Source organism: Cladophialophora bantiana, assembly GCF_000835475.1.
Source record: "Cladophialophora bantiana CBS 173.52 unplaced genomic scaffold supercont1.16, whole genome shotgun sequence".
NCBI classification, from domain to species: domain Eukaryota; kingdom Fungi; phylum Ascomycota; class Eurotiomycetes; order Chaetothyriales; family Herpotrichiellaceae; genus Cladophialophora; species Cladophialophora bantiana.
In genome coordinates this window covers 567,101-592,417 of record NW_015971590.1, presented here as the reverse complement: position 1 = coordinate 592,417, position 25,317 = coordinate 567,101, and the positions used below count along the sequence as shown (strand labels likewise).

At 51.5% G+C, this 25,317-nt stretch overlaps 9 protein-coding genes across 9 annotated transcripts; 3 read left to right on the top strand and 6 right to left on the bottom strand.

Annotated features, from left to right (window-relative positions):
• Nucleotides 1-725: 725 nt before the first annotated feature.
• On the top strand, nt 726-2,399 carry Z519_09809 (subtilisin-like protease; the record flags this gene model as incomplete). Its single annotated transcript, XM_016767530.1, has 2 exons — nt 726-1,100; nt 1,284-2,399. The coding sequence occupies 2 exons, from the start codon at nt 726-728 to the stop codon at nt 2,397-2,399; spliced, it is 1,491 nt and encodes a 496-aa protein (XP_016616322.1).
• Nucleotides 2,400-2,745: 346 nt separating this feature from the next.
• On the bottom strand, nt 2,746-3,825 carry Z519_09808 (uncharacterized protein; the record flags this gene model as incomplete). The annotated part of the gene is made up of 1 exon (XM_016767529.1): nt 2,746-3,825. The coding sequence occupies one exon, from the start codon at nt 3,823-3,825 to the stop codon at nt 2,746-2,748; it is 1,080 nt and encodes a 359-aa protein (XP_016616321.1).
• Nucleotides 3,826-3,852: 27 nt separating this feature from the next.
• Z519_09807 (uncharacterized protein) lies at nt 3,853-4,694 on the bottom strand (the record flags this gene model as incomplete). The annotated part of the gene is made up of 3 exons (XM_016767528.1): nt 3,853-3,998; nt 4,073-4,366; nt 4,601-4,694. 3 exons carry the CDS (start codon nt 4,692-4,694, stop codon nt 3,853-3,855), a joined length of 534 nt encoding a protein of 177 aa, XP_016616320.1.
• Nucleotides 4,695-5,417: 723 nt separating this feature from the next.
• Nucleotides 5,418-7,373, bottom strand: Z519_09806 (uncharacterized protein; the record flags this gene model as incomplete). Its single annotated transcript, XM_016767527.1, has 1 exon — nt 5,418-7,373. One exon carries the CDS (start codon nt 7,371-7,373, stop codon nt 5,418-5,420), a length of 1,956 nt encoding a protein of 651 aa, XP_016616319.1.
• A 1,011-nt stretch (nt 7,374-8,384) lies between these two features.
• Z519_09805 (uncharacterized protein) lies at nt 8,385-11,016 on the top strand (the record flags this gene model as incomplete). The annotated part of the gene is made up of 9 exons (XM_016767526.1): nt 8,385-8,460; nt 8,559-8,610; nt 8,673-9,513; nt 9,563-9,596; nt 9,645-9,765; nt 9,817-9,837; nt 9,890-10,257; nt 10,312-10,480; nt 10,533-11,016. 9 exons carry the CDS (start codon nt 8,385-8,387, stop codon nt 11,014-11,016), a joined length of 2,166 nt encoding a protein of 721 aa, XP_016616318.1.
• A 257-nt stretch (nt 11,017-11,273) lies between these two features.
• Nucleotides 11,274-12,878, bottom strand: Z519_09804 (uncharacterized protein; the record flags this gene model as incomplete). The annotated part of the gene is made up of 2 exons (XM_016767525.1): nt 11,274-11,800; nt 11,852-12,878. The coding sequence occupies 2 exons, from the start codon at nt 12,876-12,878 to the stop codon at nt 11,274-11,276; spliced, it is 1,554 nt and encodes a 517-aa protein (XP_016616317.1).
• A 3,705-nt stretch (nt 12,879-16,583) lies between these two features.
• Z519_09803 (uncharacterized protein) lies at nt 16,584-17,973 on the top strand (the record flags this gene model as incomplete). The annotated part of the gene is made up of 3 exons (XM_016767524.1): nt 16,584-16,824; nt 17,604-17,637; nt 17,685-17,973. The coding sequence occupies 3 exons, from the start codon at nt 16,584-16,586 to the stop codon at nt 17,971-17,973; spliced, it is 564 nt and encodes a 187-aa protein (XP_016616316.1).
• Nucleotides 17,974-19,569: 1,596 nt separating this feature from the next.
• Z519_09802 (uncharacterized protein) lies at nt 19,570-20,426 on the bottom strand (the record flags this gene model as incomplete). The annotated part of the gene is made up of 4 exons (XM_016767523.1): nt 19,570-19,612; nt 19,678-19,759; nt 19,820-20,200; nt 20,258-20,426. The coding sequence occupies 4 exons, from the start codon at nt 20,424-20,426 to the stop codon at nt 19,570-19,572; spliced, it is 675 nt and encodes a 224-aa protein (XP_016616315.1).
• Nucleotides 20,427-21,249: 823 nt separating this feature from the next.
• Z519_09801 (uncharacterized protein) lies at nt 21,250-23,067 on the bottom strand (the record flags this gene model as incomplete). Its single annotated transcript, XM_016767522.1, has 2 exons — nt 21,250-22,161; nt 22,216-23,067. 2 exons carry the CDS (start codon nt 23,065-23,067, stop codon nt 21,250-21,252), a joined length of 1,764 nt encoding a protein of 587 aa, XP_016616314.1.
• Nucleotides 23,068-25,317: the final 2,250 nt, after the last annotated feature.

The following is a 25,317-nucleotide window of genomic DNA, read 5'->3' as shown; positions in this document are numbered from 1 at the left end:
CAAGCTGGTGTACGAGGTATGTAGGATCAGAGTGATAGATGAGTGACTGATGAGGTTGAAAGGAGGCGCAGAAGAGATTCGTAGTTGATGACACTCTCGTGTCTCCCGCCGAGGAGTGGTATTGCACCAATGTGCACCTCGTAGACCAGAAGGCACGGAGACAAAGCCTGATGTTGAGAGACATCGCCGTGTAGAAATCGTACCCACTGATGTACCACTGATGTGTTAGGCCAAGTATGGGTGGAGAATTGGTGAGGCGCCAGAGGGCAAAGAGCAGACGCAGCCAATCTGGACTGGGGGATAAGTACAAGCGGATACAGGCTTAACTGGGGGGCCGCAACCGGCGAAAATGCCTTGGCAGCTGGTGGCAGCACTTTGAGCTTGGTGGTCCTCCCTGCTGCTCCCCGGCAACAAGCCTGAGCAACCTGAGTCTAGCCGGAAGCCGCGCAGCTTGCAGCCTGGCTTAGGCGTTAGTGCGGCAAGCAGTCATGTGTCCACTTGTGGCTGTGGCATCACCGACTGAGGACTGCGTCCTGTATCTTCTTATCCCATCTGCTCTTGGTTCTTTAAAGATACCATCCTCCCCATCCCATCCACCCATCACTTTCGACTCCTTCACTTTCTCCATCTCCCGTGCAGCTTGATTCATCCGGGCTCGCACTTTTGTTGTCCCTTTTCTCTTTGATATCCCTTGTCCCCCCATCGCTGTCGCTCCGGTCTCCATCATGAAGGGTTACGCAATCTTATCGCTCCTCCCACTGTTGGCGGCAGGCTCGCCAATCCTCGTCGACACCATCCATAACGATGCTGCTCCTGTCATCTCCTCTTCTAATGCAAAGGAGATTCCTGACTCGTACATGGTCATCTTCAAAAAGCACGTTAGCGAGCGGGATGCTACCGCCCATCACTCTTGGGTCCAAGAGGCCCATGTGTCACACGAGTCTCGCAAGCTCGAGCTCCGGAAGCGCAGCCAAGTTCCCATGTCAGACGAGACCGTCTTTGAGGGATTGAGACACACATACAACATTCCTGGCGGCTTTTTGGGCTATGCTGGTCATTTCGATGAAGGCGTCATCGAGTTGGTCCGAAGGCACCCGGATGTAAGTTCCTTCCCAGTGTTTCAACTCTTTGGTCTTTCAGATAAGCCATCATCAACCCTGCGGCGTCGATACAACGACTGTCCGGTGCTCTGATCATCATCATCATCAAAAGGCTTATACACAGTATTTCCTCAACTTCGCTGTCATGTCCTGTTCCCGAAGCTCACGTGCCCGATTGCTTAGGTCGAATATATCGAACGTGACTCCGAGGTCCGAACCATGAACCACACTCCCTCACTTGAAAAGAACGCTCCTTGGGGCCTCGCTCGTATCTCCCACCGTGAAGCCTTGGGCTTTGGGAATTTTAACAAATACCTCTACTCCGCGGATGGTGGTGAGGGTGTTGACGCCTACGTCATTGACACTGGCACCAACATCGAGCACGTCGACTTCGAGGGCCGCGCCAGCTGGGGCAAGACAATCCCAATTGGTGATGAAGATGTGGATGGTAACGGACATGGTACACACTGCTCTGGCACAATCGCAGGCAAGAAATTCGGTGTCGCAAAGAAAGCCAACATCTACGCCGTCAAGGTCCTCAAGTCCAACGGCTCCGGCACCATGTCAGATGTTGTCAAAGGCGTCGAGTGGGCCGCAAACTCTCATGCCGAAGCTGTGAGCGCCGCGAAGAAGGGAAAGAAGAAGGGATTCAAGGGCAGCGTTGCCAACATGAGTTTGGGTGGTGGCAAGTCCAGAGTCCTGGATCTTGCCGTCAACGCAGCCGTGGATGCCGGTCTTCACTTTGCCGTCGCTGCCGGAAACGACAACGCCGACTCTTGCAACTACTCCCCCGCTGCTGCTGAGAAGGCCATCACTGTCGGTGCCTCTACCTTGGCCGATGAACGTGCTTACTTCTCCAACTACGGCACCTGCAACGATATCTTTGCTCCTGGTCTCAACATTCTCTCCACCTGGATTGGCAGCAAGTACGCCACCAACATCATCTCTGGTACCTCGATGGCCTCCCCTCACATCTGCGGTCTTCTCGCCTACTTCCTGTCTCTTCAACCACCCAGTGATTCCGCCTATGCCGTGGCAGAAATCACCCCGAAGCAGATGAAGGCGAACATGATCTCCATCGCTACTGAGGGCGCCCTTTCCAATGTCCCAGCTGACACGGCCAATATCCTCGCCTGGAATGGTGGTGGCAAGTCCAACTACTCGGAAATCATCGGTGATGGTGGCTACTCCTTCAGCCAGTTCAATGCTGAGTCTTATCTCTCCGAGAAGGCGTCCGAGCTCAAGGCCGAGCTGAAACAAATCGCCACCGAACTCGAGGCTCTGATCGAGAAATCTTAAGAGGCTGCATGATCTGGTCGAATTCTACAATCCTGCAATTCAGCCATTCGTTGAATCAAACAGGCATATCGTACACGCATATGGGATCGGGTCGGGTTCAGGCGGTTTCATCCTAGATTTGGTCGGACTGGTAACCATGGCTCCCCGCTGTTCTCGAGGGATGCTGAGCTCATGTACTTGAGATATATCGGTATTGCGGACATACAATCGTATCGCTTTTCAATTCACCATATGTTCCCTCGGATGGGTTGTTCTTTGGGCAATTGATACGCCCGCCGTGCAGAATATCCACGTGTTTGGTCATTGCTCATCCTGTACGAAAGCTCTTTTTCCAGCGCGTAAATGCCTATTGTGTACTACCCCTGCCTGCCCGACCCAACAAAGGCGCCGTCTCTTCATGGGCATCCGGTTTTCTCTGCGTTTTCCTCCTTTCTGTTCGCGTTTTCCCCTGACTTCCATTAACCTCTCCATCAATGACAACCTCTTCTTCCTCCACTTCCGCTTGTGGCAGAACCTTGAACTCTCCGTGCATGACTCGACTCACCACCCACGACCCGGTCTCGGCAGCGGCCTTGAAGAACTCCTGATTCTCTTCGAACGTCCTGTTCCCAGACTCTGGGCAATACAAATACGTCCACAATCCGGCAAAAGCATTGGTGGCGGCAAACACCAGGAACAGGTAGTATTCGAGACCCTCAAAGCCAATGGGCGTCAGAAAGGTGACGGCGAAGTTGGCCAGGCCCCAGACGATGACGCTGACGGCGGCGCCCTGCGCGCGAGCCGTCGAAGGATAGATCTCTGTGGGGGTGAGCCAGCGGGGAGCCAGCCAGCTGATGCCAAAGACCGCGGTCGCGAGATACAACGCGGCGACGCCTGGAACTCCGGCCGCCAGCAGAGGGATTGACAGTCTTGCGTGGTTGTACGCCAGGCCGCCCAGGAGCGTGAGCAGGGCAAAGGAGACGGCGAGCCAGAACGACCCGACGACCATCAGCTTGCGTCGTCCAACGCGGTCAATCAGCACCCAGGCCACCGTCATCATGGCAAAATAGAAAACATAGTTCCCTAGGGTGATGAACTCGGCGCTGTTGATATCGAATCCCAGCAGCTCAAATATCTGCGCCCCGAACACCGACACCGCGCCGTACCCAGTCAACGCCTGGTTGACTTGGCCCATGACCGTCACGACGGTCGGATGAAACTGCGAACCGCCCGGCCAAAGCATGTTCGAGTACGAGATCCAACCTTTCGCCTGTTCCTTTTTATGCGCCTCGGTCAGCTCCTTGATGCGGTCCTCGACCTGGTCTTTGCCGAATACCCGGGCTATGCTTCGCTTTGCCCGGTCGTTGTCGCCATGCAACACGCACCACCTGGGCGTCTCCGGCAAGAGATTGGCCACTGCGAAGAGCAGGACCGGATAGATCTGCATGACGATAACAGGCACTCGCCACGCCCACTAGTTCCATTTGCCCAGTGAATGCGTGACCCCAACGTTGAGGATATACGCCATGTTCAGCCCAAATATGTTGGCTTGGAATTCCTGGGCCAAGGCCGTGCCGCGGGCATCGTCTTCCTGGAGCTCGGAGCTATACACGGGCACGACTGGATCCCTCCTATGTAACAGGCCCCCAGTCAAAAGATGTGGACGTGAAATAACTTCGAGAACGCAAACCTACCGACTCCGAGGCCCATGACAACCCTACCCCCTATCATCGTTACAAGGGCTCCCTTCTGACCCATCTGTCCCATGCCCGCGCCGAACATTAGCAGATTTCCCAGGCTGGCTGTCGCCAAGCACACGAAGATGCCCGACTTGCGACCTTTGCCGTCTGCAAAGCGGGATGCTAGCACCGCTCCCAATGCACAACCCAGGTAGTAGACCGAGACAACCAGTCCGACCAAAGCCGAATTTCCGGCAATGCCCATGGTGTAGAGGTAGTCGTAATTTGTGTTGATGAGGGACATCATGCCTAGGAGTGAGATCAGTTAGCTTTTGTGTTGTTCCAGAAACATCTGCACAGCCAAAAAAAAGGAGAGAGAGGGAGATATCTGGCAAATCAAGGAAGCAAGTCATTTCGGCGCGCGACACGACGACAACCGCTTCAAATAGTGATCCACTACAACGGGAATGAGAGAGTCCACTGAACAGCACGAACTCGTAGATGAAAGCGATTGAAGAGAATTCTTCCGCTGCTTCCTCTTACCTTGACCGTAGCCATACAAAGCAATGGCCGTGGAACTGACCATGACCACCTGGGTCTGCTTGTCCACGACCTTTCTCAGACTGAACTCTCCCATCTTGTTGCACCCAGCCGATTGAGGAGGGGGGGGGGGAACAGAGAGAGGATTGTGTAGAGTCTCGCGACGACTCGACCGCCTATGCGGGCCCTAACGAAGAGAGGGAAGCAGAGAAGAAGGATGAGGCGCTCCGTCCGTCTATGTTTTTTCTTTTTCAAAAGTATATATATAAAAAAGATAATTAAAAAGTCACACCCGAGGCATCATTGAAAGCGACAACCAACTCAGCAACCCAGGATGAGAACTGTGTGGGCTACGGAGAAGGTTCTCATCAGCATGGTACCTGTGAATTGACCGGCTGGCTCCCTGGCTGGCAGGGCTCCCAACTCCTAGTCAGTCCGATCTTGTTTCCACAATTGGGTAGGTAGATAGATATGTAGCGGTATCAAAAAGTGGGAGAGTTGCGAACATAGTGATCATCGGTATAGGTGGGATGTTAAAAGCAAAGAATGATGACGTCTATCCGCCTGCAGCAGCTTCACGCTCGGTGCCGCTCCATTCAATAAGTGAGTTCGAGGCGGGGCTGGTGTGGGCTTCGCATCGGCTAATCTTGCATGGCCCACTAGGCTGCGAGAAAGAGTTTACCGACGGCATGTGACAGGGTACCTAGACGGAGCGACGATGGGTAGAGATGCCTAAAATATAGGATCAAACAGCGAGAAATGATCGAAAATCTTTGTTTGTAGCCTCGTACCCTAGGATTCAAGCTATGGCGTGCAAATTTCATAAACTCATAGATCGTCTTCCGCGCTTCCTTTGCCGTAGCTGATCCATCGTCCCCTCCAGCTTGTATGGCGGTTTGGGTTCCAGTCCATCATAGCGTCCAGCTGGCATGGGACCTTGTTTGCCAAATCCTTCGCTCTCATCCAGGATGTCAACATGCCTGACGACATCGCCGTCAATCTCGTTTCGAAAGACGAAATCGGGACCTGGCTCTCTCCACCCATATTTCACCCTCAGCTCCGCCAACTCCTCGGCGATTTCCTGGCCGGTCAGCAGACAGCCCCTGTCGCCGAGTTTCTCGACAATAGGCCGTAGCAGTTGGGCGGTGCTCAAGAAACTGTCATCCCGAATAATGGCTGAGTTGGCCCAGGCTATGACACAGATCAACGCCACCAGTTGGAAGAATGGTATTAGTCCCAAGATTGAAGCGGACCAGCGCCATTCCACACGCACAACTTGCGCTGGAACAGCATACCAGCCTGGCACGTTGCGTCTTGGTCCGTTGTAGTCAATCGCTGCCACAGCTTCAATGCTGAATTCCATAATTCGCTGAGATATCATACCCGCATCTGCGGGGCTGTTGGGGCTCCACCAGGTTTCCGTGTTGTATCGGACATACTGATACATGTCACCTGGCGTATAGTTGAAACCCGACCATCCGATGGCACCTGCAATGATCCTCGCTTGCAGCTCGGGCATCTCGAATGACTCCGCCGGTTCTCCATAGTCAAGATATTCTTCAACTCCTCGCACTTCTGAAATTTTACTTTGGCACTTGAAGAACGCTGATTTAGGGATTGTCTTGCCGTTTGCACTTTGCAGCGCAAACACCTCCGTGCAGCGTGGCCCACAGGTAGAGTTGAGTACACCGATATACGTCATTGCTCCCGGTCCAACATGGACAACATCGAGGGTAGTGTGCTCTCCAGTTCCGTCAAGGTAGGTAACGAACGTACTGGTTCCGTTGCCGCCTTCAACAACTTTGAATTCTTTGCAGGTGGCCGTTGCACTGATATTGCGGTGAGAAACCAGGGTGAGTTGGGGGTTTTGGATATTCTGGTCTTGAAACACATATGTCATGACGTCCCATTGTTGGTCGGCGTAGATAGTAGGCGTGCCAGGTGTTCCGTAGCTCGGAACTTTCCCTTGGCCAAGGGGACTACCCTCAACGAAGAGATAGTCCTGGCCTTGAATGCCGAAGTAGTTTGCAGAGCCCAATTGCGCATCAAAAGACGGATTTTCTGCTCCCCAGACGTCCCGGATAACGGTCAAATCGGCAATGCTCATCGTCCCAAATCGACGTTCGGGAATATTGGAGGTGTTGAGGTTGTACGTCAATCCCAGCAAGGCCACAAGAATCTGCAGGAGGACGTTGACTCCGAGCCACAAAGCACAAAGCCACTGTGTCGTGTTCAGCCAGAACCACACTCTTCCCGGAGTCCTTGCTGCCCAAAACAACCGTGCGACCTTCCGCAAACTGTCGCAACGCATCAACAAATCGAACTCATGCAGAGAGCGGTACCTCGAAGCCAGCATTCTCCACCGCATCATCGTTGCATATTCTCGCAATGAGCTTGTTAGATTGTTCCCGAGAAAGAGAGAAAGAAGCACGATGAGGGCGTTGAAGGCTTTGACTTGTGTTACTGTCATCCACAAGAGGTTTCCGAAGGCTCCGAGGCATGCAGCCAACAGGCCACAGAGCAAAGAGGTGATGAACCATTGCCAGATACCTACAGTGAACAGTCGACGACGTTGACGATTAGGTTTGAACTCTCGAATTGTCCGTGAAATCAACCCAAACCCTTCTGTCGAGACAGAATGCCTCCATGGCTGCCGTAATCGAGGAGGTCCGAACTTGGGGTTGGATCGACTGCTACTGGGCGAAGGCAGGGTGTTGCTGAAGTTCAAGGACTCCGGCAGCGATTCTGAGATTGGCTGAAGAGGTGGTTTCTCCATCGGAGGAGTGTAGAAGGCATTATCTGAATGGCTTCTTGGAACGATTGTAGGAAGTTCGATTGCAGGAACAGAGAACGGCGTCGTGACCTTGGGTCGCGCATGTCTTCTGGCTCGAGCGGCGTAAGTGTGGGTGGCATGAGCGCGAGGAACGAGTTATTAGAGTTTTCCTTCTCGCAGAGTGACAGAGGGGCGTGGCTCTTGTCGTTGAATACTGGCCAGTCAGTGGTACAATGTACGCATGTACCAAGACATAATGGGTGTGGAAGGCCCATTAGGGGCCGAGACTCGCACCGCAGGAGAGACCAGCTGAGAACAAGAGCCTGACTGGGGAGCGCAATAGCGGCTACAGTTCCTCGTTCAGGCAAGCCGGGGCCCCTTTCACTGAGTCGAATTAGGCCTTGCTAGCCTTCGTGTCTCGCATCTCGTCTCTCGCCTGTTGAACCGAAGTGGCGAGGGTAGTTGTCCCTCCTTTCCCTAAAAAGCCCAGGTATCTTCACATGGTCTCAGACCTTTTTCTTTCATTGTTTGAGGCTCGAAGTGTGTGAGGAAGGACACGGGTTACACGACCTATGAATAACTCTGGCGAAGGCCGTCGACATCTTGGGATGCGTTGTTGAAATTCTTGTGGTTGGGGGCGCCTATACAATCCACGTTTCATGGTGCCGTACCGAGTACTTTGAAAGGGTCGAATTGTGGCATGTGGTTTTTGAGGAAGCAGTGTGTGCTGGGTCAAAAAGGGTAGACGACGGATTCCATTCAGCCTGCGCCTGTGCCTGCGCCGGTCACTTACCGGCTGCGTTGACTAGGGAGGCCAACTGACTAAAGGTAATTAGACCAGTTTCGGCCAAGCACCGTAAGACGCGGGTGAAAGTATCAGATTGGCAATTGCCCTCAACTCATCACCTCACCCTTTATTTTCCTTTGCACCCCTCCACCGAGCAGCTACCTCTTCCCAATCCTAACCCGGGTCCAAGCCATTGCGTTGCAAAGTCGTCCATCTACAATTCCACCATGGCCCAAGCCCTGAATCCCACAAGACCGCGCAAGCGACCCAGGGCGCTACAAGCCTGCCAATTCTGCCGTGCCCGTAAGAATCGGTGCAACGAGGAGATGCCATGTTCCTTTTGTGTCGGTCAGCCATCCAAGACCCTTCATGGTACCATTGGCCGCTGATACCTCTGGAAGCTCACGATGTTGAATGCGTCTATTCCAGAGCAGTGTCGTCCCAAGAGTCAAAGTGGGCCTCCCGCTCTCCCGGATCTGCTGCTTGAATGTGAAGCTTACATGAAGGGTTTTCAGGACAGTAGAGACCTTGGAAAAGAGGATACAGGAGCTAACACTCAAATTGAAGCAAGCCGAAGACGCTTTGTCTCGTTCCAAGCTGGGCAATGATTCACTACAAGCATCGCCGGCGGACGAGCTAGTCCGTGGCCCTGTCCTTTTGCCTGGAGCTTCCCGATCTCAATGCAGTCTCGCCTCCAAACACATCAGGCCCATAACGCCAGCTGTGGTCGGTCTGGCTGGCGACGAATCTAGGAGTCAACTCTTGCAGACCATGACCGCACGGGAGGACTCTTCCACCCCGGATGCAGCAGATCTCAATGTGCATACGCAGGGTTGGGAATACTACGGCCCTTCTTCGCCAATCGCGTTCCTTCGCAAAATCCCCGGGTTGTCAGAGGAACGGTCTGAATACTATGCTGAACAAACATCTAGAACATTTTTTGCTTCTCTTCTCCATAACAGCACATTTCCCCTTACACCTGCTGAAGGAGCTCTTACTCATACCGATTCGGAGACTTTCACTCGGGAACGACTCTACTTTCGAGTGTCCAGAAAGTTCATCGATGCCTACTTTGATAATCTCCATCTCATACAACCTGCCCTCGACCAAGAGAGATTCATGACTCGTTGTGAGGAGTTGTGGTTCGGTCACCAGGTCACCTACCCATCCACATTTATTGCGCTGTACTATAGCGTTCTTTCGCTCGGGGCACTCCTTGCCCATCCGAAATCGGGGAAGTTCCATGGCTTAGAGCATTTTGAATGGAGCCGAATATTATTCAGAGAGGCATGTGAGGCTATGTTGCGCCTTGGACATTATACGAACTTAGACATGGTTCAATGTTACTACATGATGGTAATGTACCAGGGAAAAGTCATGGCGTAGTAACTAACACAGGTTGCAGGCCAAAATCGCCCAGCACGAGCTGAATCCTCACAGTATGCTCGAGCTCCTGCGCCAGGTGCTTCCCAGGCTAACGCAGACAGTCACATACTTGTACACCGGTCAGGCTATCCGAATAGCTCTGAGCATTGGGCTGAACCGCGAATCTTCAGCTCCGGGTAACGCCGCTCAAAGATGCTCGACAGAGTCAAGCCAAACTTGGTGGTAAGTGTTCTAAAACTGGTTCGGTAATGCTCTTGCTGATTACGAATCTAGGTCCCTCTATTGTCTAGATATGTAAGCTAGCAACGTGGGCATGATGTCCCATACGCTCGTTAACAATAATTAGCCAGACGAGCTTTGCGCTCGGTAGACCCGATGGCTTAGGCCCAGATGCTTTTCATACTTGTTGCATCCCTGGATCATCGAACAATGCCTCAGAAGATGCCGAAATCGACGGAGACGCAAGCATTCAAATACTTCCGGCTATGGTAGCGTTTTCGCGAGTCATGCGACGTGTCGGGTCCGACCTTTACTCGACTCAATACCCTCTGCCTATCAGACTTCAGAAGGTCGTCGATCTTGCCCGTGAGCTTGAAGAGTGGCTAGCAGGATTACCGCCACGATATCAGGAGACTAGCGACGGGGTCACTCGGGCATTGAAGTCAACTCTGTCCGTGAGCTGCGAGGAAAAGCAAAGAATTGTCACTTGGCTCCGTTCGTCCTGAGAACCTGCTTCGATAATGTTTTGTGCTGACCGTTCGTGCCCAGGTTATCACAATCTTCGTATGGTGATACATAGTTCAGTCATTGGCGCCGTCCCGGAAAAGGATCTCAGGGCCAGTGTGCAAGAACATTGGCAACTCTGCATAAACTCGGCAATGAGGACCATTCAAATCATCCACGAAACCTTTCTGAAATACAACTTCTTCCAGACATGGTAGCTGTGTTTGCTTTCCTCACGTGTGGGTTCCGGCTGACTTCTAACCTAGGTCTTACAATTCGACATATATCCTTTTCGCTGTCACAATCCTTTTTATTGGAGTGTTTCACCCTCTTTGCTGTGTCGACCCGGATTTGATTTTGGCCCATGTGAATCAAGCAATTGTTGTTCTCGACGCGGTGGAAGAAACGGTCGTCACCCGGAAAGCCATTGCCATAATCACGGAAACTCTTGCTCGAGCAAAAGATCACTGCCGCCATGCTGCAAGCCTGAGGCATTCAAATTCTACGATCGCAACAACGCCTGCAGCTGCTAGCAATCAGTCTCCGAGTACAGTACTCAATTTTGCCAATGGCGCAGGTTCCTCCTCAGTTGCGCCGTCAGATCCGCTCCTGAACCAAGATATACAGTCACTCGGCGTAAACGGTCTGAGTTTCATGCCCGAAGGGTATGACTTTGAGACTTCATCTTTCTGGACCGAATGGGCACAAAGTCTAGGGGGCATGGCCGACATGAACTACGGATGCCCATAAAGACTTATCACGCGGTGCCGACGCTACTTCGAGTTGATGTAACCTACATTGTTCATCGAGATCAGGCACATTGACACAGTGCTGCGAGCAAACTAGAAAAGAGAGTGGTGATTATGAATACTGTTTCACTTATATTCGGTACTAGACTGGATGATTCCCTCACCACGACTACCTTGGTCATAAGCCCACGGATGTACGACAAGGCCCTCTGGGCTATCTGACGGAGCTGTTCATCGGAACCATTGACTAGCGAATAATCAGCCAAACGCAATCCAACTAACACCAGCACCATAGCACAAAGTATCAGCCCACGAGTTGACATTCCACTGGAACCCGTTTTCATTCACTTTGGTGGCGGTGGCCTTGAATCGGACGTTTGTGGCATTGTCGAAGTCCAGCCTGTTTACAGCGAGGTAGACTTTCGGTGGTCTGTCAAAGTCAGCGCTGAACGAGACCTTGCGCCCGTTCTCGGCCTGGGCCGGGGACCAGCTGCGATAGTTCTCGGTGTCGTCCACACCACTGGTCACACCCTCCTTGGACTTCGGATACGCAATCCAAGTGGCCTTGGCGTTCTCCAGAATGCTGTCGGCCCAAGTGTCGATGTGAATGTCGAAGCCATCCTTGGTGACATTGTCGGCATAGGCTTTGACGCGGGTATTGCGGTCTTTGCTCATTTCCAACCCACACAGCCAAACCACGACCTCTGGGTCTTCTTCATATGGAGGGTCGAAAGCAATATGTTCAGTATTCGTACTCGACTGCTCGCTGACGCTATAGATATCGGCTTTTTTGGGTTAGCATTCGGTACGATACGGTCCATGTTCGATATACTCACTTCGATAATCGGTATCACTGTCCTCAAACTCCACCCACGTTGCCCCGCCAGAATAAAGCGCGGTATCTCCCCATGCATCCACATTCACGACGAAGCCGTCCGCCGTAGGCGGACTCGTCGAGACCTTCACCCTCAGATTGGCGGCCTCGCCAACTTCGAGCTCGTTGAGGCCTACGGCGATCTTTGGCGCGGTCGCATATGGACTGTCGAAAACGATTTGTTTGGAGTTGAGGGCTGCTGGTGGGAACCATTCCCTCTGCTCTGTCGTGCTCCAAGAGCCGGACGAGCGTAGCTGGAACGGATACATCTTGCCGATAAACTGCTTGTCCATGCTGGAGAGGACTACATTGTTCGGTGTGCCCTTTTTGTCGGTGAACAAGGAACCGTCAAACATGTAGAGCATGATGGACTTTTCATCAAAGGCCGTGGCTTTAGTGGTAGCCGCGGAGTACTTCTTGAAGATGTTGGTCTTGATCTCGGCATCCGACCAGTTGTTTGGGGGTCCCCTGAAGTATTTATATACCTCGTCTTCGTCCCAATTGAGCGTCACGTTGGGGTTTTGATGCTCGTGGATACAACCCAGGGCGTGGCCGAACTCGTGGATCACCACTCGGGAGAACTCTGTATCCCGGGTCTCGTCGGTGAACCAACCAAAGTTCATGGTTGGCTCGCCCGGTGCGAACCAATTCTTGTTCAAAACTCCGGTGCCAATGCCGGACCAAGATCCGTCGCCCTGTTTGAAAGCGACCCGGATTTCGGCATCGTCATCGTCAACGAACCTGAAGTCAATGTTTGCATACTGCTCCCACTGCTGAGCGTAATATTTGACCTTGTCCTGGATCTTCTTGCTGGCGCCGGGGAGAAGCTTGACGCGAAGCTTTTTCCCATTTCGCCAGAATGTCTCCGTGGGCATGGCAAGCCGGTCAGGCCCGCCCTCTGTAGGTAACGTATTTGACGATGGTGCATCATGTGGGATGCGAGCGGTGCAAACGTGCAGGTTGAATTCCTTGGGCTTGTCCTCGGACATGTTGGGTATCAAGTTGGCCTGTGGTGAGGTGAGTACTATATCAGATTCGGGAGTATGTTATCTTGATAGATGAAAGGAAAAGTGCAAGATTGAAAGACAGGTCAGTGGGAATACCAGGCCTTTTAACCGATAAGGTACGCACAGCGATTATCTTCTCTATGGTTCAGCTGAAACTCTTGTGCACCCCGAAAAGTGATCATGCTCTCGTGGCTGGCTGAGACCTAGACGGATAGCAACAAAGGGGACCGAAAAAAAATGTCCCTAATGCCGAGCGAAAAGCCCATGGCGAGCTCAGAAGTTTCAAAAGATCCCTCCATTGTTACGCAACATGAAATTTTCATACCAGCATCGTCAATGCCCAGAGCGAAAAGTCGATTGTGTTGGCTGGAATTGTGATCAGAAGTCAGTTCCGCGTGGTATAAGGCTGGAAACCCAAGAAAAACTCTTGCTTGGCTTTCTTGGCTTGCTCTCAGCTGCTTGGCTTCCGTGCTCCCAGCTGAGTGAACACGAGCAGGAGCTTGTTAAATCTTGGTTAAAGCGAGGGGAGACAGGAAAAATATGCCAATCTTTCTGGCAACCAGTGTCTGCCACAGCCCCGAGTCATTGCCTTGCGTACAGCGCCGAGCGTCAAGGCTGAAGCATGGTAGCCAATGAGAAGTTCGGTGAGCTTGGCCGGACAGCTCTGAAAGGCTGGGTCGTGCAGATACTGGTAGCAGCAGTTCGGTCACGAGGCAGTGTGCACTCGATTCTAGCCAGGCCTATTCGCATTGTGAGGATCCGGAGATTCAGCTGCCCAGCCGGTCAAGTGAAAGCTGCCCACCGAACTCGAGTCTCGTTCGAAACCAAAGGAGAACGAGCAAAAAGATCAGTCGCAGGGCAACATGAGCTCCTAGTTCCCAGGTTAACGCCTCGAGTTTCCCAAACTGCACCGTCGCAGGTAGTTGTGTAAAGTCGTCGCTTGCCTCGGGTACGGACGCTTGTGAATAAATGATAAAGTGAGTATCTAATCATGGTAGGGGTCCAGAAACAAGGCTGAGGAGTGTACCCGGTACTCTCTGGACGGGTGATGAGAAGGGCCATCAGGTTGAAACCCTGGGACTCGTAAATGAAAAAACTGTCGCTGGTCTTTGTCTTGTGATTGAGCCGCTCGCCGCTTTGCGCACCCTCGGCTCACCTGCTCCAGGTGTGCTCGCTGAGCATTGCACTTCCTCTTCCTCTTCATCCCAAAACACCAGCCGTGGTCAACTTCAGACGATAGGACTATCCGGATCTTGACCTTTTCGCAGGCAGACTTGTTGTTTTCTTCTTTTCCTTGATGACCACTCTCTCGACTAATTCCAGCCTAGAAGTTGGCTTTCATTTTTTTTTTTTTTGAGAATGTGTTTCCGCGAGTATGGTCTGACGACTTCCGCATGCCAACCCACACGACCACAATGACACTGTTTTCCGCAATGAGGTGTATCTTCCTCTTGTCCGCGTGGCATGTCGTGGCGAAATAATTCCGCTTTCTCGCGCCGTTGCGCACAGTCACACCATACTTCGCAAAGGCTGTATGCGCCTTTATAAAACCGTCTTCCGCGAGAACATAGTTTCTCAGGCCTTGGGTCGATCTATTTTCTTGTCTTCTCAATCCGCTCCGACAGCCGAAGAGCTTGACATAGTCAGTTTGTATTCATTTTGCCAAAACATACTAAGGGCTTACTATCTCCTCTGCTCTGGCTTTTTACATCACTTTCTTGATTACTGTAGGGTTGATTTAGAAATCCAGGAGCGGGGCCATTCAAGTTGGGAGGAGAGGCTTGATCTTAGCCTTGTGAAAGCTTCGTGTCTCCCTGATTATCTAATTAGTTCCTTAGGACCGATAAAACGAGGGTAAACGCGGCCAACCTTGCGTAAGTCGTCGCACAACCAGTCTCTCGCCTCCGATAAATGGTCAAAATGTTCTTTCAAAGAGCTCGCTCTGTTAGCTAAGAAGCAGTGTGGAAGTTTAGCTTTATCCACACAACGAGCTCTTTGAGCTATGAAGCAGTGTGCAATTTAATTTTTATCCCTACGATATAGTTTGAACCCGTTAGCTCCGAGCCATTCAAAATAGCGGCTTGTAGTGCATAGAGCCTTTTGCCCGTAAGGAAACAAGATAGCGAAGATGGGTGATTTATGGCCTCGCCAATTAATTCCATCTCTTCATTTTCGTTGCAGGTCTGATATCTCGAGAGCTGAAAGCGAAGATCTGATTTTCCGATTTTGCGGCGCTCTATTCCGTTGTGAATTGCAACTGTAATGTTGCAAATATCTTGCAGTGGTCCTAAAATATCCAGGCCAGCCATCGGCAGGTGCGAGCGAAACCAATAGAGGAATGATCCCATTCAAATTGGTGTTCTTAGTTGCTTGAGGGTTATACATACATCGCAAAGGATCGGGAAAATTATGGTGAGAAGTTTGCCAAGCACCCGTCCTATAAGTGGTAGATACTCGATTTTGTTGCCGTTGGTTTGCGGGGACCATACATACCTGCCAGCTGCGCGATAGGAGTGGTTCGATGTCTGCAATGCTGCGACAGTAAGTCTGGCGCCTCTTTCGAGCCCACATGCTTGAAGTTGGAGACACAGTAAGGCCTGTCATGCGTCCAGTCAGCCTTGAAATGGGAATGGGTCGGCAATCTCCTGATAATCGTTAGGATCTTTTGCCTTGTTGTCTAACAAGTCCTTGTACGCTGTCGACTTGGATTTCGCTACCATTGCACCCCTTCCCTCCCGCAACACCCGGGGAGGGGCGGCTGTCGAATATCGTGCCTCAATGCATTGTGGTCTCGTGGCTGTGTTTTTGCGATATTCAGCGACTTGGGTTTTGGGCGCACCAGGCGTGTTTCAGGACGTGATGTTTGTCCATAGGTGTGTAAGGCAAGGCTCGAAAGAGATCACACACCCCTATACAAGTACAAGCCGAGTCGAATTACGAAAGGAAGGTGAGCCGGGTGAACTAATTTTACTTGCCACTTTTGTCTCAGTTCTCAGACCCATCGGCTCAGTTGCCTTGAGCGGGCAGGGCCCACTGTTTAGTTAGCCTAGCTAATTAGGGCGGAGCCCCGCTCCCCCCATATCAGGTCTGAGGACTGACAAAAGCCAGTAGCAAGCACCAGCTAGACCCTCTACCTGATCTATGTACTCGGTGCTTCTGCAGGACGCTGAATTAGGAAAGCATCGCTAAATATCGTGGACGTGGAGATAGAAGAGGAGAAGAGTCTGCGCGGGTTTGAAATTTGCAGCCAAGCGTGGTCTTCAACTCACAAGCGCCGAAAATATACCGGTTCCTGGTCATGGCGATTTCAGAGCCACCTCGCATCCACACTAGCAACAGAAGAGGGATGATTGACCGTCATCAGCTCCAACACAACGACAGAGAGCCCGAATCATCTGTTGTTCCAAGCACGAGATCCACGAAGCCCGTCAAGATTGCATCTTTTGCTCGCCAGGGATGCTGGGGCGACTTTTCGCTCTGGTATGGCTCATACACACCCCCTGTTGCGGTGCATGTCGACCGCAGTCATCAGCGAGCAAATATTTACTCGGACAGCTAGCGGTGCTCGAAAGATTGCCGCAAAAGCGATCAAGAAGATCCATGTGCCTGCGTACTGGCTTGTAGTGTTTGGCGTCCAATTCGTGGAGAAAAGCGGGCGTGGTTGAGGAGAAGAAGAAAGTTATTCTCATGTCGTCCATACCCATCATTGTGGTGGTCGACATTAACATCGAAGAACTGGTTGCGCTGGCCATAGACATGCCCGAGATTGTGCTGGATGCCGGCATCGACACCGAGCCTGTTAAGCTCGTCATTAACATATCTATGGCTAACAATTCGAGGAATTGGAACGAAGACGATGTTTTCGCAGGTTTAAGATGCAGCAGCGCAAAACAATACGGCGGCGAGCCCTCTCAACCATACTCTGACAGTTTGTGGTCACTAGTAGTTTTGATTTATTGCGACACCCCAGAAAACTTGCTCAACGCATTGTGGACTACGTATCTCATCGGCCATGACCACTAGTTCCCACTAGTAAGTGGGGATGATCTCCAGTTGAGCATGTTCCCAGAGGCTATCAACCGCTCTTCTCCACAGCTGGATTCGTCGTGCGTGGTACGGGTCCCATGATTGAGACCCAATTCTACACTCGCTAGATGGTGCATTGTTGCAGAGAGATGTCTTAAACAATCCCCGGCAGAAGCTGTCCAATGCCGCTTGAACATCATCACTTATGCTGTCGTTGTTCTCTGCCCGAGCTGCCTCAAAACACCCTATATCGCCGGGCTTGGGACGACGAAAGTAATTGTAGTCGTGCAACTGTGACACTTGCAGCTGGACAGGATGGCAGCGTGGCTCTATGAACCTGTTATATTTCATTCCAGCCGGGCATTCGACCGCGACGGTTTTACTCTGGACCAATGCCGATACTACAAAGACCATTTCCATAATTAGTGACCTGATACCTTCCAAGAGATACCAAGTAGGCACGAAGAAATGGGACTGACAGCTGCGCCAGGCATGTTGTCGACTGGGCGTTTGCACTGCCAACGGTGGCGTTTTTCGTGTCCACCATCGGTGTTGCAGCAAGTCGGTATTTGTCATATCGAGGGTTTCACATAAAATCCATCGATTGGAGCTCGGTGCCCATTGGAGTACCCTGTTGGGAGCTATAGGCGCCATTTTTTTCCCTTCTGTACGTTCGATCAGGCTGGTTGGCTCTGGCGCGCATGCCGTTCCTCTTGTACGCTCACCGATATGGTGATTCCTCATTATACTTACATAATGCAGCGCGACCGCAAGCAAGGCAGACCGGATCACGCTGGTGACCGGAGTTACACATGAGAAACTTCATGTCTTCCACCAATGGATCGCATACGCCTCCTTCGTCCTGGCACTGACGTATACATTTCCGTACATTGTCTGGCATGTTCGAAATCACGACATGGCCAATCAGGTTACTGTTAGCAACATCTTCGAATACTGCATCGGCATTGTTGCCCTGGTCTTCCAAGTGAGCTCAATTTTGGGTCCTGGGATCCGATTTGGTGAGCAACCTGGTCGTAGCGATGCCATTTGAAGGATTCGCTGATCGCTTGCCAGGGATCTCGGCTATGAATTCTTCCAAGCTGCACATTTCTTCTCGGCTGTCGTGTTTATTTAATCTTTTTCTGGCACTGTAGCCGTACACTCACCTCATGGTATCCTACTCGATGCGATGTTGACCTCGGATTCGTCTGACAGACACCACATAGGGACTATTTCGTCACCACAGCAGCAATCTACGCCCCTTGTTGGACCTATTCATGGCTCCGGACTCTCTTCGAATAGGGTATCAGGCAAATAGCATAAGTCCTCGTTGAAGATAATGGCTTCGTACGCATCTCAATATTGGCAAACTTCAAATGGCGACCAGGTCAACACTGTTTCTTGCGGTTTCGCAGCTTCGGTATCCATGCCTTGAGTTCTCACCCCTTCACTGTCTGCTCACTGCCATCGACATCACCAGAAAAGCCGTCCGAGCTTGTTTTCTATGTTCGACCCCAGGATGGCTTCACAGAAAAGCTGTACAATCGTGCAGCCACGCTCCCAGACGCGCTGGCATCTGCGCTTGTGGATGGTCCCTACGGAGGGATCGACAGTCTGAAATACCTCGGCAGCGATCGTCTTGTTATAGCTGCTAGTGGCGCAGGAGCTGGATGGATGCTCCCATTTGTTGAACAATTCCTGCGGCATCTCTCCTCGACAGTTCAACATGGTCATGTGGTAAATGAGATCCAAGAGAGCATACACACCTCCGATGAGCCAACAGGGCAACGTGAGACATAGCAACTCCTACATGGCTGCACGCAGCTTTGGATAAAATGCTATCGGACTACACATCACTAGGCACAACCATTAACTTAGGTGTTCAAGCCCATCTGAATGGCGAGGCCAATCCTATTGTGCAACCTCTGACCAAATCTGCGTAGTATTTAGAAAGATCAGAAACCTTGTCGCACGAAGCGCCCTCCAGACCGAATGGTGAATGGAAACAACTTGAAGAAGAGAAACTCGACAGAAATTATGTACCGGAGGAAGAGATACGCGGTCGTCCAGATCTGCCGCTGAGTATTCGAGGAGAATCTGCCATAGCGGCAGGGACACGACAGACAATCGACGTCTTCGTCTGCGGGCCACTTGAGATGCCAGACGATGTCCGCAATGCCGTGGCCAAAAGAACTTGGGTATCTTGAAAACCCAAGATCTGGAGGGACGTATTTGCATCTCAAACATTTCTCGGAGGTGTAGCGAGATTGAAGGTGAAATCTGATCTCAGAGACACAACCAACGACAACGTGAGTAATTGGCATTAAACCATTGCTTACCATCTTGCTATTTAAAAAAATCTAGTGACAGAGCGTTTCGTCTCGTTTCCCAGGACCTTTAGGCCGAATGACAATGACTCGACGTTTCTACAATCTGTCTCTGCCTGCCGATCATAGCAAGGAAACTATTAAACATGTGCAGATCTCTGCTACGAAGTAGCAGAATTAGTTGAGTGACGAGCCTGCCCCGAGAGTGGAAGCAGTATGCTACCCCAGCGCACCCGGGGCTTCCCTATTCGGTGCTTTCATATCACTCCCTTGACCGGACAAGCATCATCTGGCTTCGCCAAACACGAATAATCTTCTGCCTAGCCACAACAGCCTGTAATGTCGGCAGCCTCAGGCTTTTTCCTGTCAAGTTTGAAAAGCCAGCCAGTCAGAGGTTTTGCATGTAAGATGGTTCAGATGGTACTCACTTGGCTTCGTTTAGAAGTTGGTCCCAGCTGAAGATAAAAGCTCCCAGGAAGGCTCCAATGATAATGCAGATAATAATGTAGCCTTTGGCGAACAATTGTCAGTGGGATTTGAGCAATCCTCTCTTCCGCAATGAACTCATACCGTTGTAGTACATAGCGAGCAACATGATAAAGTAGGCGACGCCAAACTGCACCGCGTGGAGCAAAGAACGAAGCACTTGCCGTTGCAAGAGTGTCATCCGGTCGATCCGAGGAGGAGCAGAGACGGGGGTCGCAGCGGGCAGCGTGCTCCCAGTCGGTCCCTTTCCGTTCGAGTTTTGGACAGACGAACCTGAGCTGGCGTCCAAGTCGTGTCGTGCGTTGAAAGCAGCGAGCATATTCTTGTCCTTCTGAGCGAGCCAACCATCATACTCGCGCTGGCCTCGTCGCAGGAATTCGAGAGAGATGACGAGGCAGATCACGCCGATGCAGGAGCCAGCAAACATGCCGCCGGAAGTGATTTGCCATGAGTCGGAAATGAAGCCTGAGGAAGATGTCAATTACAAGGCCGAGGCGACTTCACCGCCAGAGTCCGACTCACAAGCACCAACGGTATACCAGTTCCAGGTCATCGAGATTTTGCAGGTATTGCCCATGCCCATGCCTCCCATGTCCATGCCCGAAGCCAATGAAGACGCTGCGGCCATAGACATGGTGGCAGTCCCCGTCATGGTGGTCGAGGCAGTGCCGGACATTGAAGACATATCCATCTTGGGAAGGGATGTGCTCGAAAGGTTAGCAAAGACTGTGAGCAGGCAGGCAAAGTGGAGACGAAGAAAGGCTGGAGGTGCCGCAACGTGGACGAACTGATCATTTTATCATCAAGGTGGACGGGATGTCTAGTAGGTGGTATGAGAACTGGTCTTCCTTTCTCGGCTGGGAAACTCTGTACGGTCGCCCGTTGACCAACTCAGCCACGGCCCTGGATGAAATTCTAAGCGGGTCACTTCGCATGACCCCGAGGGTCGCCCGTCATCAGTGGCGTGGTTGGAAGCCGAGAAAGAGTGCCACCCAGCTCGTGGAACCACCTGTGTTGGCGAATTGGCTCGTTCTTCTGCTGGCCAGAACCAACGCCCTTTGCACTGACAATCGACATGGAAATGCCAAGAGATGGCCCCGAGTGAGCAAGTTTTGGGCGTCCGCTTATTCGACAGTGTAATATCCCCACCGTCCCACCTTATCCCGATGGGTTCTTGAGAGGCGCTGTGGTTGACCGGTGGGCTGATAGGCTGATTGGCTGGTCGAGAACCTCTTCTTTCACATCGGCCTTCGAGCAAGTTTCCACGATCGACTGTCTGGATCTTGCATGTGTAGGAGAAAATACAAGCCACGGCACCCCTTATCACTGGGGAATGCACTTCCCGCACTCGAGCTTAGCCGGTCAGTCGTCAGAAGGACTAGCAAGCAGTCACAACAACGCAACCTGAACCTTTCCCGATGAGGGTAACCGGACGCTGTAAACTGGAAGCGGTCCCTTCACCAGGAATGCAGTACACGGAGGATTAGGCCCAGAGCCGTCCGGCACCTCTTATTCTACCTACTCCAGCCATCTATATCCCTAAAGAGGTCTTGGAGATGCGTTGTCACGTCATCAGGCCACTCCCCCCGTGGGAACGGCACACTGATGCAGTCGTTGAGGATTAGACCAGCAATCAGCGGACTCGTTTGGGCGGTGATGTTGGGAAAATAATCCATCCACCGTGTGTCGTCAGTCCTAGCACTCTGACCGGGTCTTCTGGGGAAATCCCGGATGTCATGATGAGCGGGAGAGCTACAACCGGACGGGAAAGGTTCCTCTTTAAATAATCTCTCAAGGCCGAGGTTGAACATCCTGCCGGTAAGAGACCATCTGGACAGTTCTCTCAAAGCAAGCCTGAGCGTGCCAAAGTCGGCGTCGGCGTCGCAAGTCAATGCCTCGATCTGACGAGCTCGTAGGAGAGCTAAGATGGCAACAGTGCAGTACCAGACGGCCTCACAGCCTAGGTACTGGACAGATCCACGGCTGAGGTATGCTCGGAAGATTGCTGCGATCCACGAGGCTGCCGCGATTGCGGGTATAGATGCCCTCGGTATTGTTCCTTGGCCCTTGCTGAAGTGGAGGACAACAACAACTGTAAGATATCCAAGATGGAGATAATACACGTCTCGGTTGAAATCCAGCACCGAATGGTCGCCGACCGGCAGTTGTAGAGCGCTTGGTAAGTTCTGTGCCCAGTCAATCAGTTCGCGGGCTAGGAGTGCCTTGCTCTGAGCATCCTTTTTCAGAAGCAGTTCTTTAGTAATGCGTCCGGCAATATCCCAAAAGTGAACCCATTGGACGAAAATAGTTGCAGAAATGTGCTCCGGATCTGGGAAGTCGTCCACTGTAGCCATCTTGATATCGCAATAGCCCTTATCGATGATAAGCGGCAACCCTTGGGCTAGCGCTGCAATGCGATCTTTCACCTTCAAGGATATTAGTGCTGTACTTCCTTTCCTCCGTTTTGCACGTACGCTTACAAACAAGGTCCACCATATCCTGTGTCTGAGTGCTGGCGTCTCCCCTGTATAAGCTGGTTGGGCCGCTATTGGTTCTCGGTGTAGTCCAATTTGTTGAGCCAGGCGAACTGTTGTCCCGATCCACCACCAATTGCTGTCCTTGGTGACCAAATTGGGCGGACTGAGACTGTACCAGTGGAACAGCATGACGGCAGATATTTGCGAAATGGGATTCTCCGGGTAGTTAGTATAGAAAAGACCCTTTGCGCGTCTATAGTGATCCAGACAAGAGGTGAGGGCGATAAGCGGAGGCTGAAGTCGGACGCCGCAAAGAGCTAGCGCGTGTTTTAACAAAGGTGAGGATAGAGTACTTGGGCGTTCTCGAAGCATCTGCTTGTCCAAGACGGGGCACCATAGGTATATGTACTTGAAATAGGTCTCGAGATAGCTTTGCATGAGCTCGTATGGGATTTCGTCCAGGCTATTACGCCGCTCCATTGGCAAGCTGCCTGTTGTAGGGCTATCTGCATTGTCGCTACTGAAAATTTGCATGCAGCCCACGTCACCTAGGTAACTTTGAAATCCTTGCGATACAGGAGTACCATTATCAGGCACCATAAACCCTGGTTCGAGGGGTATTGTAGTCGAGCGTAGCTGCCTAGCCTCACGTGAATCTAAGATGTTCGAGTGTCGATGCCCGGATAAGGATTGCAACGCAGACGGTGTAGGCTCACACAATATCGGCCCACCCGACTCATTTGGGAGTGTATATGGAGGGAACAGATGGCCTTCATCGTCCTGCTCAACAGAGGTTTCGGCGGCGTACTCTGGGTTATCTTGTGCGTCTCCTATCCATTCACTAGGACGCCCCATGTTACTCTGTACAATATGGCTGGCAGAAAGAAGAGGTGAACGAACGCGTCGTCTCTTTCCACGATTCGATGGTCGTAGTCTTCGTCCATTAGATGCTGTAATTTCCTGAGATACGAATCTTGTTCTACATACTGGCAGGTTGTGTTTGTAGTTATACAATTTTGGCATCTTGCCGTTTCCTCGTTTGTATGTTTCAAGAGGTCGCATTTTATCTGGTACAAGATTAGTTCTGCAGGCAAGGTAAGTCGAAAGTTGACCATGCCACCTTTTTCTCGTGACAGCGTTGGCAAGCCCGGCCAGCTCTTTGACGTCGCTTGTACACCGTCGTCTCCCTGACGTCCGACATTCGGAGCAGCCGAAAGGATGTTGTACAGATAAGCCCGAGGTGATATTCAAGTTATTTCCTGTTGTTCCGTTCTTTGCGCTAGTGGTCGCAGCAGCTGGTGTTGCTCGTCCGCAACCCGTAAGGCAGGAGGCAAAGTGAACGGCGGGGAATATCTGGGGCTTGCGAGAGCGGGGTATGGCATTAGTTGGGCCAGAAGCCGGGGTTTGCACCTTCATCATCGGTTTCGTTCGCGTATAGCTAAATACTCCGAAGGCGCGCTGTATTTTGTCTGCAATGATAGCTATGGCAGATATAGCCTTTGTGGCGCCTTAAGCTCTTGATTGGAGCTGAAATTATTCCGTCAAGGAGCTTACGGCAGCCAGGAAAAGATTCCATGTCGACGCCATCGTATTCTAGATTAACGGTGGTAGTTAACGCAAACAGCGTTGATACTGCCGGCTACCAAACTGGCAACAGCAATCCCAGTGGCGATGGTATTATCATACCTGTTCGATGTCTAGGGGTGTTCATAGTACGTGTGAAAAGAGAGTTAAGACTTGGCGGTCACGCGGTAGTATATACGCTTTGGCGCCCGAGAGCTTCAGTGCCCGAGCCGACTCGGATGGCATGCCGAATTTCAACTATATGACTTGGATTCTTGCTAATATCCAAAGGGGACAAAAAAGCGGGACTTCACTGACTTGGACAACTTCATCAGCAGAATTGCAGGTGAACCGTGAGAAGGACAGAACTCCCCTGACATGTTGTGGGCCATTTATGCTTTGATATCACCATCGCCAAGTGCATTCTCCTATTTGTAAGACCGTGTTGAAGAAAAGGTCGCCAAAGTTCGCATATGTAGTCGGTGCAGCTGGTAACCAGACAAAGTTCGTCAAGGTATATGCCGACATTCCGATTGTCTTACCATGAGTGCGGAGATGTGTCGCAAATATCTCAGCAGTGTACCACCACGTCACTCTATCAAGGAAGCCACCATAGAAGAACACGAAGAGATAATTGAAAGAAATACAGTCCTCAAGTCCCGCCTTGTTGGTCGAGGTGTCAAAGCTCGCAACCATCGCCACCTCCAAGACCACACAAGCACAGGATCCTACAAGTCTAGCAACACGATAAGCTTTGGCCGTGGTAGCCGATCAACCCAGAGCGTAGCAACATGATTTGAGGCAATAGAAACCACCAAGGAACCGGCTTGGAGGAAGCCCTAGTCTTCTAGGCTGCACGTCAATCGACCGTAGGTAAATGGTGGCGTAGTCTATATCATAACACGTAAATAGGAAGCGTGCTAGGCAATTCGATTGACTTCAACAACTTGGAAATGACGTCGACCGGGTAATTTGAGAGAACTCACTGTTAATTACCAGCATTCCTGAACTCACAAGCGTAAAGAGCAGTAGAACTGTCATGAACACTCGCTTACGGTAGGATTGGCGTCAGATAATCCCTACATACCCTGCCTCCAGAGATCGATCGAAGTGAATCTGGATATTCATTTGCTCGAATTCCCTTCTTGCGAACGATTCATCGCGGTGCCAGGTGTGAAGGTCTTGAACAACTTTCCACGCCTCTTCGGACCGATTTTGTAGCGGAAGAAATCGAGGGCTCTCCGGTCCAACCCATATCGAAGTCGTACATAGAATCGCAGTCAAGGAGGATTGATGAAGATGAGTTGACATCAGAGAGGATGCCACGGTCTCTAAGCGGAATAATTTCAGTGATCCACAAAGGCACTGCCACCGGTTCCGTGTCAAGTCCCATCTCATGCAAGAAACTTGGTTGGCCATTATCATTTCAATGATGGGCGCCCCGTAGCCATATGCTGCAGCGCCCCATGACACTCCATCACAGTATGAGAAGGCTGTCAGCTGTAGTGCCGGCGAGACTTTCCCTCCAGATTTTTCCACTGA